This window comes from Squalius cephalus (assembly GCF_949319135.1).
Source record: "Squalius cephalus genome assembly, chromosome: 24".
Taxonomy (NCBI): domain Eukaryota; kingdom Metazoa; phylum Chordata; class Actinopteri; order Cypriniformes; family Leuciscidae; genus Squalius; species Squalius cephalus.
In genome coordinates this window covers 19,804,505-19,821,327 of record NC_137145.1, presented here as the reverse complement: position 1 = coordinate 19,821,327, position 16,823 = coordinate 19,804,505, and the positions used below count along the sequence as shown (strand labels likewise).

Below are 16,823 nucleotides of genomic sequence, written 5' to 3'. Positions count from 1 at the left end.
ACATGAGGATGAATGGTGCAGTAAAAAGTTAACAACGAACCAAAGAAATGGAATTGAGAGTGGTAAATGCCTTAGGGGTACAGCTGATGCATGCTGGGAATGACAAAGGGACTTTGGGAAGCTGAAAGAGAGATGCAACAATTAAAAAAAAAAAAAAAAAAAAAAAACATGTTTTTGCAGGCAAAAAACCTCCTGAGTAATCAGTGCAAAGATGCATAAACAGAGACAGATAAAAGAAGCACTTTCTTTGAAAAGGATGGATGTCACAAAACATATCGACGCAAAACGAATTTTTACAAGTTTATATTTTGCTTAAAGACAATGAAGCTTACTTTAGGTCCAATAAGATCCTCCCTCATTCTCAGTTTCTCATTCTCATTACCATAATGTGAAAAAAAATGTGGTCCCACTTCATATTAAGTGTCTTTAACTACTATGTACTAACATTGAAATTAATCATTTGATACAATGTACTTATTGTATACATGTTTTTACATATATATATATTATACACAGTTGACCCTTCCCTTACACCTTAACCCACTCTTAAACCGACCAATACCACCAAACCTGTCCTAATCTTACCTGTATCCCACCTCAATGCCAGCAAAGGTGTTTTGCAATACAACATGAACGAAATAAGTACATTGTACCTAACAATTATATATATATATATATATATAGTATTAAAGAGAGTAGTATTTAAAGAGAACCAGTATAAGGTGTGACCTTATTCATATTTTTTAAATAGAGAAGCATTTATATATCATGAAACCCTTTATTTTCTTTAAATTTAGGCTTATTTTCTTTAAATTCTTAAAATGCGGGCTTCTATGATAGACAGAGAACAAGCAATATACTCTCTATCTATAACCCTATTGGAAAACAATTTGTTATTATAGTGTCTGTGCACATGATTACAGTATCACTGTATTACCCAGCTAATAGACCGATTTGTGGGGCAGAACCTTGTGCAAATCACTCATGGCCGTATTTTAGAGGGAGCCACTGAAGCTCTTTTCTGTATTTCCATAATGGCTCTTGTGGGTTGTGTGAGGTGACAGATTAAAGGCAAAGAGAGGCAGGGGTATAATATCGGGTAAAAGCAAGGCTGTCGAGTGTATTTTTGATGTGGAGCCCATTGTGGCAAGTGCTATTGTGTGAGGCCATAAATGTATGAGTGTGTGTGTGCTATGGATGTGGAGCGTGTGGGCGTTAGGTTGTGTGTTTGATGTGAAGGTAAAAAGCCTGATTGTGTTTTCTCTGTCCCCGAGGAAGTGACAGGGCTTTATTGTAATTCCACTCTCATTTCCTGCACCATGGCGACCGCAGCTCTGTCACTCAAGCGCATGAGAGAATGGCTCTGCCAATCAATCAAGCCTCCATTACGCACAACCTCCTTTTCAAACCTGCTCTTTTTCTCCTGTGCCACTTTAGCATAACTAAATTTGAGCTCTTTGTCATTGGCGACCATGGATTGTGATTGGTGTGGTAAGTGAAAAGAACGAGATGCGGAAAATCGTGGGCATAGCGCTACTCAACACGGGGTGCATAAGCCGCATGCGACGTTTTGTGGTTATGTGACGAATGTCTTCTTACCATGTGACCATCTTACTACGAAGAGCAGGGTTGGGCGGTATGCCAATATGTACCTTGTTGGGGGGGATTATGTCATGATTTACTCACCCTCAAGTTGTTCCAAACCTGTATGAATTTATTTATTCTGCTGAACACAAAAGAAGATCGGTAACCAGACAGTTGATGGACCCCATTGACTTCCATAGTATTTTTTTCCTACTATGGAAGTCAATGGGGTCCATCAACTATCTGGTAACCGACATTCTTCAAAATATCTTCTTTTGTGTTCAGGAGATGAAATAAATTCATACAGGTTTGAAACAACTTGAGGGCGAGTAAATAATGACAGAATTTTCATTTTGAAGTAAACTATTCCTTTAATGCATTGTTTCCTTCTGGAGCATCAATGAATGTTTTAACTTTTTTAATAGTTGTGTTTAGGTCCCTAAATTGTCCTCAGAGTGAAAAGATGGATCTCCAAATCATACACTCACTGCTGGAAAGGGTTAAAAAACTGAAAGAATTTACAGGAACCTGATGGATTTTTTCTGAAGAACATTGGGAAGTTTACATTCTGTATGATCCCTCTTATTTTGTCAAAATCCTTAACATTTATTATGCAGATTCTGCAAGATGCATGTAAACTTTTGTGCACGACTGTATACCGCCACTGCAAATGTTTTTCTGACTTTTCCGTAATCGCGATTTAATACCTCACATTTGTGTCTATTTTTTTTTAAATTGTGACTTAATTTCTTAAAATTGCGACTTTGCAGAAGTGGTCACGAATGAGAGATATGAAGTTACAATTACAAGGGGAAAAGTCACAATAACGCATTCATATCTAACATTGGTGACTTTATTTCTATCATTTCAAGTACAGGACTTGCTACATACACGACACGCTGCTGTTAGACACGCTGCTGCTGTACAGTATAGCATAGATAGATGAATTACCCATACCAGATTTATACAGGTGGAGCTGGGGAAGGTGGAGGGTTTATGAAAGCACGCTGCAACTGCTACAGGAAATGCTGACCAAGTATTTGAAGGTTGCGCAGTGAGTTCATTGGCTACTGATGCGGCAGGAACCAATCATCTGTGCCCTATAGATAATGATGTGATTGCAAGCAGGTTGAGTTAAAGGAGAACTCCGGTCAATTTTAACATTGAGCTCATTTTTTTGTAAATTTGGAGTGCTGTCAATACAGAGAACGACAAAAATCGGTGTTGCCCACACCGTGTTATCCTCTTTTTAAAATTTGCACCCTGTTGACTTCAATGGGGCAAGTTTTAAACCTGCTTTTAGCCTCTTAACATCCTTGATGTGTCATTACAAGTGCCCAGCCATGTGAGTGATTCCTTCCAGCGCACATACCTGTATTTACATCCTGTTTTCGGTTGAAGTCCACAGTAGTCGAGTGTCGAGTTCGGGCGCATGATCGTACGTACTAAACCTATGTGCGTGAACTTGACAATCAACTACTGTGGACTTCAACCGAAAACAGGATGTAAATACAGGTATGTGCGCTGGCTGAATAAACATCATTTTTATTCATATCTTTCACATCTACTGCAGTCAGATTCACCCGCGTTCACTCTAAAGGAATCACTCACATGGCTGGGCACTTGTAATGACACATCAAGGATGTTAAGAGGCTAAAAGCAGGTTTAAAACTTGCCCCATTTAAGTCAACAGGGTGCAAATTTTAAAAAGAGGATAACACGGTGTAGGCAACACAGATTTTTGTCGTTGTTCTCTGTATTGACAGCACTCCAAATTTACAAAAAAATGAGCTCAATGTTAAAATTGACCGGAGTTCTCCTTTAAAGGACTTCTTAGCCTGCACCATCTAGAGTTTCATGACAATTTCACATTTGTGACTGTATCTTGCAATCGCAAAACATTCTCATAATGTAAGTTCTCGTATTTGCAACTTCATAGCTCATATTTGTGACTTTATTTTATCTTACGTCTTATTGACGTTAAAATTCTAATATAAATGAATATAAAAAAAAATAAACCGTATAGCTAGCATTCAAATATATAAATCTATATACATTTTTAATAATTCCAAATACTGAAAAAAAAGAGATTTTGGTAATGTCACATACCACACAAGTCTACTCTCCTCATTAGTATAAAAGAATTATAATAAACAATTATAATTTCATAACTGTACTACAAAATGATAAAATGTTATGGCCCCTGAGCTTTCAGCAGCACTGGACTAGAGTAGGGGAATATAGAAAATCATTAGCTTGCATAACCTTATCATCCATCAGACCGACAGAAAGTGAAAAAAATAATAATTATGCCTCATCTATGTATTCACGTCTTGAGATGTTGACAGGACATTTTGGTATGAAAGCGTCTACTGGGGAAATAAACGTATACGAAAGTGTGACAGCCCTATAAATTGAGCCTCCAACTCTTCAGTCATACAAATCTGACAGATATGCACAACTTGCTCTCTATTATCGGTAACTCACAGCTCACCTTTCCCTCTAAAGAGATGTACATGTGAAAAGACAGAATTGAGTTTTCCAGAAAGAAAATAGATGGGCATATGACACTAAAAGGGGTTAATGCAAGGCAGACCACAATGGGATGAAAGCCTGATGTAAAGAGAAACGATGGCAGGGGGGGGTTAAGCAGTCAAGATGTGCTAGGTGACGTTCAAACGGAGCAGAACATTATTTTTTTTATTTCCAACAAAGACAACACAGCCATGTTGAGTGAGAGCAGGAGAGAAGCAAGGAAAATTAGAAGCAATAGTCTATCTTGAAACTGTCAGTTGGTCTAATTTTGTACGCTGCAGCTTGTCAAAGACTTCTACATTACACAAAATAAATTTTGTGACACTATATTGTTCCAAGCTGTGACATTTAATACTCCCTCTTTCTTCAAAAACATATTCTTTTTCAAAGTAAATATCCTCCTTAACCCCCTGGGTTCAACATAACAATAAAGTGTGCTGAAAGGCACAAATTTTAATGACTTTCAAAACACTTCATCATATATTCTCTATTTAAACCAAGGTTCAACCATGGCTTTGTGCCTACATATACACCATGTCCAATAACTATAAACATAAATATTTGTAAAAGTAGCAAATATATATATATATAAAAAAAAGTACACTAAACACACACTGAGAGGATATAAATAAACCAAGTTGTCATAAACATTAAATGAGGTTTCTGTGTCTTTCTTAAGTCTTCAGGGCATTTCCAAAGAAAAAAAAAAAAATCAAATGTAATGAATGTCCTTTAAAAAAATTAATGATTTTCTTCTATCCCACACTAAGTAGGCTTTAGGCTAGTCATACAAACTGAGGGTGACATTTGCAGAGGTAGGATATATATGCTAATAAAATGTCAGCCCTCTCTGACAGTGTTTTAAGTAGTTCCTGACACATTTCGATGCCCCTCTACAATCTGCACTGCAGTGGGTCACAGAGGCTATTTTCACAATAGATGTAGTGCAGATTTAGCCTTTAGTTATTCACTGCGGATCTACAAAATGGCTTCTGCACTTTTGCATAGAAGCTATACTGAGGTCAGGGGCAGACATGCGGTAGAAGCCCAGGATCAACTCTAAGGTTAAGTGCCTTGCTTAAGGGTGCTGGACTGTTGGACAGGGAACGGACATCAGAACTTATGACCTTCAGCAAGTCAGATAACATTCCCCAGTCCATGGGGAGATTCAGTGACCTCTGGTTTGCTGGTGTGAAGTCTACCTGGCACTTTCAACAAATAGGGCCTGAGCCTTGGAGGTTTTTTTTTTTGTTTTTTTTTTTTTAACTAAAATTATCAATGAAAGGAGGTACTTAACCTTCAGGAGATCAAACTAAATAGATGAATAAACAATATTGTATGCCGTTTTAGATATTTTTCTTTATGTAACAATATATTTTTTAAATAATTATTTAAAAGAATAATAATTATAATTATTAATAAATATTTTAATAGATTATACATATATATATATATATATATATATATATATATATATATATATATATATATATATACATATATATATATGCATGCTATTGTATTGTATGTTGCTTTTATTTTAAACTGAGGTTTACAATTTTAACAACCCTAAACCCATAATATTTGACAATATTATTGATCTGCCTGCATTGACACCATTGTATGAGAACTGAACTGAACTGGACGATGACATCACGGTTTTCTCCAGAGCGGCTACTGTATATATACATGAACTAAATTAAAAACTTTTTTACAACAAAAATGAAAGATCACTGAACTTACTGTGACGCTATTTTATTCTGGAAACAAACTTTGTTGCATTATTTTCCTGTTATCTCTGTAAAGCTGCTTTGAAACAATATGAATTGTAAAAAGCGCTATATAAATAAATGGGACTTGACATGACTATTAAAAGTATCAATGTCTCTAATGTGTATTAAAAAAGTAAAAAAAAAAAAAAAAAAAAATAGTTTTATAAATAAAATTAACAAAAGATAAATAAAAATTAAATAAATAAAATTTCAAACTGTTCCTAAATCAAGCTGTCTCTTAGTACGGCTGGTATACAATATATTTTCTATAAATTAAATAAATTATTTAAAAAATTAATAATACAAATTTAAAGGAAATAGAAAAAAATTGCTTACAATAATAAGTTTGGTAGCACGGTTGAATGGCTAAGCTTGAAAAACTGCAGTCAACACTACAATTTTACAATTTGTAAAAAAAAAAAAAAATAGGAAAATAGAATGGCATTATTATTTGACAAAATAATGCACTACAGCACGTTTTCAAACACATTTCAAGTGAACTGAAGGTTTTGGAAAACATGTTTGGAGTTTTCATACTGGATGTTAGATATTTTGAAAAATATTGGTAACCAAACCATTTTGGTGCCTATTGGCTTCCATTTGTATTGGCAAAAATAAAAAATAAAAAAATCTCTAAATATTTTATGATATATTAATATTCATTATTTTATGTTCCACAGTTTTGACATTACTGTCTTCTGTAGAGCTGATTTATAGCTGACTTTGTTTTCACGATTGATGTATTTTCATCCTGTTATTGAACTTTACTGAATCAACATATGTCAATAATAACAGCTGCTCATATAGCTGAATTGGACTCTTTTCATAATTGATATTGAACTTACCTGAATAATTCTCTACCGTAGAGCTGCTTTACAGCTGAATTTAAATTTGCCTCATATTTGATGATATTTGCATCATTGATTCTGCTATTTTCCAGTATATTATGTAAAGCTGCTTTTGAAAACAGTCTATATTGTATAAAGGGCGATAGAAATTAAGGGAATTTTAAGAAAAAAAAAAATCATTCAGTTTTGGGATGAGTAAATGACTTAATTTTCACTTTTAGGTGAACTATCCCTTTAAGACCTTGTATTACCCTCATAGCCTCATTATTTTTAGTAGTAGACGGTATCCACTCTGAACAGTGACTCCTGACTGCTGAGAACTGCGTTGGTTGACAGTAATAGATCATGTGAAAATGTGTTGAGAACCATTGTCATAGATGGAAACATGCAGACGTACAATATCATAAAGTATCTGTCCCTGTGAGTCCTAGAGATATGTTTTTCCTTCTGTTAACATCCTACCAATGGAGACCCTCATTAATCAAAAATGATTGGCCAGTTAAAAACACTTTGTGCCTTCCCCTCCCTGCAGAGCACTACATCCAAACCCGCCTCTCTTTCAGTTGCTCTCTGTGCCAGAATGAAACTGCTGGCACTAAACACACACAGGTCCATAAGGGACAAGCAATCGATCGCTCTGAGTCAGCTCTGTCCACTTTAATTCATTAAAACCCCCCTGTCAATGCCCTTTGGGTAATTCCAGTAATGTGAAAGAACCTGGGAGTGCCTGTGTATGCACACGCATAGGGTATACATGTCTTACTATATACAGCTTTCCATGAAGGTACATGATTCGTCAATCGATTAAACATTTTAAATGGAATTATTAACATTATATGGCAAATACTTAAATCACAATTAATTGCATGTATCAATATAATTAAAGAAAATTAATGAAAATAATTAGACAGTAGACAGCCTCAAACTGTTGTGTTGGTCATGTCAAAAATGCGCCTGCAGATGCGTTGAATGGGTTATTATAAGTGAAAGAGTGTTATTGCTTACTCGCGACACATAGCAACACAGCTAAAAGTAGTCCTAATATGCTGGACCTTTTATTTAAAGTAGCCTACTTTTACCTGTTGAGACATGCCTTCAAAAGCACCCATAGTGCTGTGTTCACACCAAACGCGAATAGAGCGTCTGGCGAGAGTGATTTCAATGTTAAGTCAATGTAAAGATGCGTTTACGTGCGTCTGGAGGTCCTGCGGCGTGAATGAGGCGTTTAGCGCGGCACGGTGGATGCGAATTGAGTGTCTGGCGCGATATGCGTGTTACGCGCGAATGATTTTATTTGGTGATTTTTGTGCATTCATGCGTTTGACGCGAATTCACGTCTGACGCCTGAGTTGAAAAATCTGAACTTCGCCGTCTGTTCGCACCGCGTTAACCAATCAGGAACCTGCTTGCTGCTATCATGTGGTGAAGTGATGGGATAAACTCCCGCCCGGAGTCACTCATTCAAAATGGAGTATAGCAATATAGCAGAATATAATATTCAATATAGCAGTTAACTGAGTATCCCTAGAAAGTGAGTATCACTAGGAAGAGCACCAACAGTGGTATCCGTACCACAGTTTGAAAAACATTGATAGGTTTTCAATATTTAATATACTGTATTTAAAATTTCATATACATTTTCTAACCGGAGACAGATGGACAGGCGCTATGCAGCTGGGATAGAGCGCCTGTAGTTGGTGTCCTGAAGGGTGATCCTCGCTCCGATGCGGTGACTCTCTCGATGAATGCTCGATCAACATCAGCCATCTTGCAAACAGACAAGCGGATTTCGCCTCAGACACGCGTCAATTTCGCTTCAAACTTTTGCTTTTTCCGCGCGTCAATTTCGCTCTGGACGCGTGAATGGATTCAAAATGTTCAAGCGCCCGAGTTAGGGAGGCGCGATGCGACGCGCAGAAGGGGTGTTTTTATAGGGGTGTAATTCTGCTAGCTGCCACTAGTGTCGCAGAAACTACATACTTCACCTTTAAATGTCCACATTAGGCTGTCATACAGTTCCGATAATGCCGTCTTTATCGGATGTTGAATGTTTAGTTAGGCATCAGACACAGTGAGGCATGAGCCCCGCTCTCAAGCTATTACAAGCTCGTGTTAAAAGTGGAGGACAGAGCATTCTGCGACAACAACGCACTTGCGAAACGCACACAATCACATTCCACACTTGTCAACTAAAAAGGTCACTGTATTAGTGTGGGCCCTGCATTCATGCTGTTCATTTTCAATGCTCTGTTCGTTCCAAGGTACTTGATGGGGAGACGTAGCATGGAAAATAATTGGATGCGTATTTTGATGAATTCATGAGCCGAAAATAATCTCCATCTTTAGTTTGACATTAAAAACTGCTGTTTCACACAACGGCTGAAGTGGAACCAAGTCTGAAATGAGAATTACAGGCTAGTAGGAACAGCACAATCTGACAAGGCTCAGAACGTATACTTGTTTAAGTCTACGTTTACTTTAACATAAATCTGTAATACACCGGACAAAATATTAGTGGATATGAACATATATTATAGGTCTTTTTCATAGCAAATTAATAATGCCAACTTCTCTAAGCTTTACCCGCATACATACAGTACACTCACATAAAGTGATATATAAGCAGCTTGATTTGTTTATATCATCACCAAAACTATCCTATTGCTTATCTCTTAACTACTAAATGTGGATAATCAGGCATTAAGGTATAAACTTTTAACATCACGAATTTCTGTAAAGCTACTTTTAAACAATGTGAATCATAAAAAGTGCGGTACAAATAAAATGTGCTTAATTTTTAGCTCGCACAAGGGTTCATGCCAAATTCATATCAGTAACTTTGAGTATAATAACTTAGAGGTTGCGTTGGATTTGTAAATAATGGAAAAATAATTTTAATACGGTTCATTTTGCGCATATGCTCTTACACTTCATCTTCAAGTCAGAGGTTAGTGAGCTGTTGCTGTGAAATTTTGAGTTTGGTTTGGGATCGGACTTAAAATTTGAGCTGATCATCTCGGGTCAAAAGGTTTTGTTTACAGTGCAGATTCGAGATTCAACTTGCCTTTTGCAGACCTCTACCAGTTCTCTCCATAATTTTACATACTCCCAGCAGAATCTGCAAGATGGTTATAACTTTTAAGAAAAATAAGCATCGTATAAAACGCATTGTTTATGTAGTACAGCCTTGTAGCTATTTGGTAACAGATATTTACATATTCCACACAACTAAATAATAACACAAATGATTCTGGTATTTTTTTTTACATACCCTTAGTACTTAATATAGAGTGTTATTTAAACAAAAAATCCTAAACATCTTACAGATTCTGCAAGGGGCAAGTAAACTTATGAGGGCAAAACAGCCATGTATACTTGAGCAATACATCCATATTTTTGCTCTTATCAGGATTATGAATTATGGGAATGAAAACAAGTAATAATCTGACTCCCACTGAGTCATAACACCCCCTGCAATCCCAATTACTACCACACAAAAATCACACACCAACTTCCCTGAAACAGAAAAGAGTGAAGGTTTTATCCCTTGAAGGCTTTATCCCCATCTTTTTGCTCTTTTTTGGACAAAAACAGCATTAGGATTCAGGCAATGGATGTTCCTTATAGCAGCCTTTGCCAGCCACTTAATTTGCCGTTTATAGTTTCACCATGGCAGTAATTTAATCTGTAGCCCGCATAATATTTCTGCCAACGCCGATGTGTGTGTGGCGATGTGAGAGGATGTGTCGTGCAGATCCTTAAAGGGACAGTTCAGGTGAAAATGGAAATTTTGTCAGTTTGTACTTACTCGAATGTCATTTCAAACCTGTATGACTTCCATTCTCCTGTGGAACACAAAAAAGGACAATTTGAAGTCTGCAGTCCATTTTTTTAGGACTGTAGCATTTAAGTTCAATCCAAGTCATGTGATAGATTTGTGTGAGAAACACATCCAAAATTGATGTTGTTATTCACAGATAATCTAAACACTTGACTTGCTCTACTTAGCATATTTATTAGAGAGAAGTAGTGATGTATGATGTGTATTTAAATAATTATTTTAAGTTTAATTTTATTCAGTCAGTTCACACAACCAGTCTAAAAGTTCACAAATCACACTGACTCACTGACTGGTTGCAGCTCACTCAGATAATCAATAAATAATCTGTACACAAAGCTAATTAGGTTTACAACTCATATTGACCTCTTTTATGATGCTTTTGCATTCTTAATGAAACATGAAATCTTCAGTCCTTATTCATTGTAATTGCATGTGGGGGAGAAATGGAAAACTGTCTTCAAATTGTCTCCTTTTGTGTTCAACAGAAGAAAGTATGCAATTAAAAGATGAGAAACAATGACAGAATTTTTGGGTGAACTGTCTCTTTAAGAAATGTTTAAAAAGCATTTATGCTAGGGAGTTTATGGGTGTGTGTGGACATCCTAAACGGTCGTGAACGTGCGCATTAATATTACTGATAAACATATTTTGTGGGAGAGAATGTGTCTTTTCGTGTGTCGGTGTGTGTTTGTGGTTGTTTTACCAGTTAGCCTCGTGGGATGAAGCAGCAGTATTCAGATCCTCTTATTTAGATGCAAGTCCTAGCGTGGTTGAACAGTGCTGGGAGATAGAGCGAGGTGGGTGGGAAATGGGGGGATTGGCTGTCCTTGTCTCCAGTCTCCTGCCCTCTGGGCTTTCCGAGACCTATCGAACCCTCTCTAAAGGCATAAACAGTAATAACAAAAAACCCTTTACAGCATTATCACAAAGTAATCACCCCTACTGTCCCTTTTTTAAAGAAACTATACTTTGAAACCAGGCTTGAAATGGCATCAGGCCACTTAATATTATTCACATCAGTGCAGTTTAATGAATCACGGGCATGGCATGAAACATTTCTTCATTTCTTCATCAACATATATTGAGTTGCCCAGAGAGCTTTATCTTTATCTTTACAAATATTCCCAATGACCTTCAATGGTGTATTATTCTTTCCCAGGCAATAATTATTTACTCACAGGCCAACGAGAGTCAATTATGGACAGTAGATGTCATACTTACATGCTCATTTAATTTAATCGGACATGTTGCTGCATGATCTCATTCATTTAAAAAAAAGACAGTTATGCAACAATCCTTTTGAGCTGCAACCCAACTGATTGAAGCCTGTGAGAGCAAAGAGCCCCATTTTCCCACATAGATATCCCGAAGTGCCGTGAGGTTCGCCCCTTCAATTGCCTGTTCCCAGAGGTCTCTTCAATTGTATACACCTTCACTAAACCTCTTCCCTTGGTGCTAATGTCTGGATTAAAAAAAAAAAAATACAACCTTTGAGAATTTCACTCTGCCTCTTGCCTCAATCTTGCAGACAAAAGCCCCCGAATTTCAACTCCTGCTAAACAGACAACAGACGGAAATGTTTGCCGCCAGAAAGCGAAGGTAAAACCACATAGCTGTCACAAAATGTATAAAACAAAATCCATTGGAAGAACACAAAAATGTCCTGTCCTAACCTATCAGTCACAACAAAATGGCTGCTTTTCAAGAGCTTCATGACAAATTTACAAGTCGGGTGGCTTAAGCCTGGAAGACCAAAGATCTCCAGCAGATCTAAGACTACATCTGAATAAGTGATTTAAGCAGTGCTCTCGTGCTTTCAATCCCTTTGTCGATGTGCAATGAGATCAGAGCCTCACTGTCTCCCCTCATCTCATCCGCCGACTTCATCTGTCCGCGCCACTCGAAGAAAAGCGTGCCTGAACTTCAGAGCTTAATGAACATGTCGGAATTCAATGAATTCTAATTTGCCTGTACTTTCGAAAGAGCTCGGGGAAAAAAAAGGGGAGGAAATTTATTAGAGAGAAAATTGAAAAGGGGGCCCTCTCTTGCTGCTTGATTTCCTGCACACGTTCCAAGAGGGGCTGAAAAGCAATTAGCTCCCCGGCTATGATAGTAAATGAGAGGTATGAATGCCCAGGATGGATAGCTTTCCAGGGATGAAAATTCTGCAGTGGGAAGTATTATGTTAAACAGTCCATACCAAAAATCAAGGTGCTTGAGCAAACACTCTGTCAGACGTAATTCTCCCCGGAGCCCAATTTTCTATCCATGTGTATTGATTATTTGAAAAGGATGAAATGAAACAAGATTTACAGAGAGCATGCTTTATAGAGAAATGATAAACTCATCAGTGGCGAGTAACCCGTTGAACTTAGAAAAGAAATCCCTTCAATATCCCTGCGAGTGAAGGTGGTAAAGGAGAGGTGTTTGCTGTCGCAACCTTTGCGAACCAATTTGTTTAGACAGTCCTTAGTGAAGTAGGTAAATTGCAGCGCTCTGACTGCTTTGCATTGTTGTGTCGGAAGGCACGCTCGCAAAGAGATGCTCTCTCTGCTAAACACTTAATTAGAAGCCGGGCTGCCGTGCGCTGCCCTGAGTCTGTCCAGCCTCTGGCTCTTCCCTGCCAATCAACAGGAAATGGACTGCACCTATATGTCAATCTTCGGGAAAGTCTCTTTGGTTGCGCAGCAAGAGCTCAGCTTGAGATCTGTCAGGTTCACAGTTGTAGAGACAATGATGCTAACCCAACATGCTAACCCAGCTCAGCTGCATAAGTGAGAATGGGGAGTGTTGTAACATGGGGTGAGTTGTAACACTGTCAGTTTAACCAACTAGAGCTAAGTTTGAGTAAAATCATCATATATGACCACCAGCCACTCGGGATGATGGTAGAAGTGTAAAAATGTAAAATGTTAAAACACTTGGGGCCAGATTTACTAATAGCTTGCGCCAGCGCAAACCCTCTTTTGGCGTTAAAAAAATACTGTCGGATTTACTAAAGACACGCGGTGAAAAATTACCGCTGAGAAGGCGTGAAAGGTGTGGCTGACCTTATTGCATATGCATTTGTAGGAGTTTCCCTTTCAGAGGCAAAATTTATGGGAGGAGAGTACTTAAATAAATCATACAAGGTGATTTACTAAGGTTTGCGCTAGTCAATTTACTGGTATTTGCGGCATTATTTAACGGCCCAAAAAAAGCATGTCTTAAACCAGACGCTAATTTGCGCTGCTCTTGGTAGATTGCATTGGTCATTATGGAAATTATCTGGCTGCGTCTGTGTATTTTAATTTGCGTGTCGTCAGTAGATCACGCGCAGAACTTTCCACTCCCATCTGCGCTTTTGTGGAATTGTGTTCTCGCGCTAATTTGCCCTGTTTAGTAAATCTGGCCCTCGGTCTCCTCTACTAGTGAAAAATATACATGATATATCTGTATTAGCATGATGTTTATATACAAATGCATGCACATAGAAGGCTTACTTGAAATCCTTGACTAAAGAAAAACAAACCTCATTAAAAAACAATACAGAATACAATTAACTCTCAATTAAGCCTGTAGCATCTTGTGTACTTAATAAATAAATGATAAGACACACACACACACACACACACTCATGTATATATATATGTATGAAGAGTTCAGATGCAAAAGCCTCTAAGTGTCATCTGACATTTTCTTCTAGAATGATCATTATTATCAAGCTCGTATATTTAAGTTCAGTAATTTCACTTAAATGTCAATGAAGATTACCTATTAAGTGAAATTACTGAACTTAAATATACAAGCTTGATAATAATGATTATTCTAGAAGAAAATTTCAGATGGCACATTTGATATATATATATATATACACTGGTGTGAAAAAGTGTTTGCCCCCTTGGTAAATATGATCAAATGTGGCTGTAAAAAAATAAATCTGCATTTTTAATCCTTTTGATATTTTATTTAAAAAATGTGCAAAAATCTAACCTTTCATTGAAGTAAAATAATTGAAAGTGGGGGGGGGGAATCACATTATGAAATAAATGTTTTTCTCCAAAACACGTTGGGAAAAAATGTTTGCCCGCTTTTATTAAATACTTTTTGCAACCTCTTTTTTCCAAGATAACAGCTCTGAGTTTTCTCCTATAATGCCTGATGAGTTTGGAGAACACCTGACAAGAGATCAGAGACCATTCCTCCATACATAATCTCTCCATCCTGTTCTACGTTATAAGATTTCTAGCACAGGCTGTCAGGTTTAGATTTTTTATCTGTTGGTATTTGATCGAATCCGTGATGCCATGTATCTGAACAAGATGTCCAGGACCTCTGGCAGAAAATTAGGCCCACAGCATTAAAGATACAGCAGAGTATTTCATTTTACACATGGGGTACTTTTTTATCCCTGTGTGCACCAAACCCATCTTAAGTGTTTGCTGCCAAAAAAGCTAATGTTTTTGTTTCATCTGACCATAGAACATTTGAAAAGTAACTGACACTACTGGAACTTCAAACGGGATGGGTTCTGTGGTCAGATGAAACAAAAACATTAGCTTTTTTGTCAGCAAACACTTAAGATGGGTTTGGTGCACACAGGGATAAAAAAGTACCCCATGTGTAAAATGAAATACTCTGCTGTATCTTTAATGCTGTGGGCCTAATTTTCTGCCAGAGGTCCTGGACATCTTGTTCAGGTACTGTACATGGCAGCACGGATTCGATCAAATACCAACAGATAAAAAATCTAAACCTGACAGCCTGTTCTAGAAGTCTTATAACAGAGAACAGGATGGAGAGATTCTGTATGGAGGAATGGTCTCTGATCTCTTGTCAGGTGTTCTCCAAACTCATCAGGCATTATAGGAGAAAACTCAGAGCTGTTATCTTGGAAAAAAGAGGTTGCAAAAAGTATTTAATAAAAGGGGGCAAACATTTTTTCCCAACGTGTTTTGGAGAAAAACATTTATTTCATAATGTGATTTTCCCCCCACTTTCAATTATTTTACTTCAATGAAAGGTTAGATTTTTGCACATTTTTTAAATAAAATATCAAAAGGATTAAAAATGCAGATTTATTTTTTACAGCCACATTTGATCATATTTACCAAGGGGGCAAACACTTTTTCACACCACACCATATATATATATCTCAAGTCAAGTATGCTTTATTGTCAGTTCTTCCACATGTACAGTACATACATACAGAGAATTGAAATTGCATTACTCTCAGACCCATGGTGCATACAGATAACATTAACAATAAAGCCTAAAAATCTAGATCAAGTATAAAATATAAAATATAGAATATAAAATATAAAAACAACTATCTAATAAGTAATAAAAGAAGCAGCGCAAGACACATGGCAAGTAGAGTGCAAACCAGTGAAGTGAACAAAGATTTTTAGTGCAAAAAAGCTTATATATGAACTTTTCATATATATATGAAAATATATATATATATATATATATATAACCATGTGGTGACTCTTTTTGTTTTGTTTGCATTTGTCAACAATTGTAACAAAAGATATTGAAAAGTTTTCCGTTGGATCATCAAAAAAGGTATCATGATTTATGAACTGACCTCGATGAATGTAAACCATAATATGTGCTCCATTAAAATTTAATAAAACAAATTGCATCTTTAATTAGGCAAACTCAGATCATATACAGTACATATAACCACAGAAAATATTTTGCATTTTCCCTGCAGCTTTAAAGAGACCCTCAGATGTTTTCTAGTCATTAATTACTACCAGGCATATGTAAATTATTTATGAGTGCTCTATTGCATATGCAAATTAGCTAAAGCTATACTCTCCAAAGCTTATATAATGCCCTGGGCGTTATGTCATAAGAACACGCATACCTGCACTTACACAGGCTCACTGCCAACCCTTCTCCTTCTGGTGATTTATAGCACTTAAAGGAGGTGACAAGATGACGCTGAACTCTGCCATCATATATCTCCCCATCATACATGTTGGTCACATGAGAGGCCCAGCGCAGACGCCCCGTCATTACCTGAAGCCACTCGCCTCACTGACAGACAACTGACAACTCTTCAAGGAGAAGCACAAAGAGGGAAATTCAACAAAAAAAAAATATTTCAGTCACTAATAGCATTATTTACTGGCACACGCTGCCCGCATTCACTAAAGTGGCACATCTTTTTAGTAAATTTTCACCAAGCATCACCTAACCAAACAAACATCGGGTAATTTTACTTTGCAGAACTTTATGGAGATCTGAACTTTT

At 37.0% G+C, this 16,823-nt stretch overlaps 1 protein-coding gene across 2 annotated transcripts in view; it reads right to left on the bottom strand.

Moving 5' to 3' along the window:
- The window catches only part of LOC307152618 (leucine-rich repeat transmembrane neuronal protein 4), a 113,582-nt gene that overhangs the window by 65,182 nt on the left and 31,577 nt on the right, over window positions 1-16,823 (bottom strand). The window contains exon 3 of one of the 2 annotated variants that reach the window (XM_079861419.1): window positions 11,308-11,458. The exons of the other annotated variant lie outside the window; for it this stretch is intronic. Within the exon in view, the coding sequence (XP_079717545.1) occupies window positions 11,342-11,458 (117 nt within the window). The 3' untranslated portion in view covers window positions 11,308-11,341. Of the gene's footprint in view, window positions 1-11,307; window positions 11,459-16,823 lie in introns of those variants that run through there. 2 annotated transcript variants of the gene reach the window in all.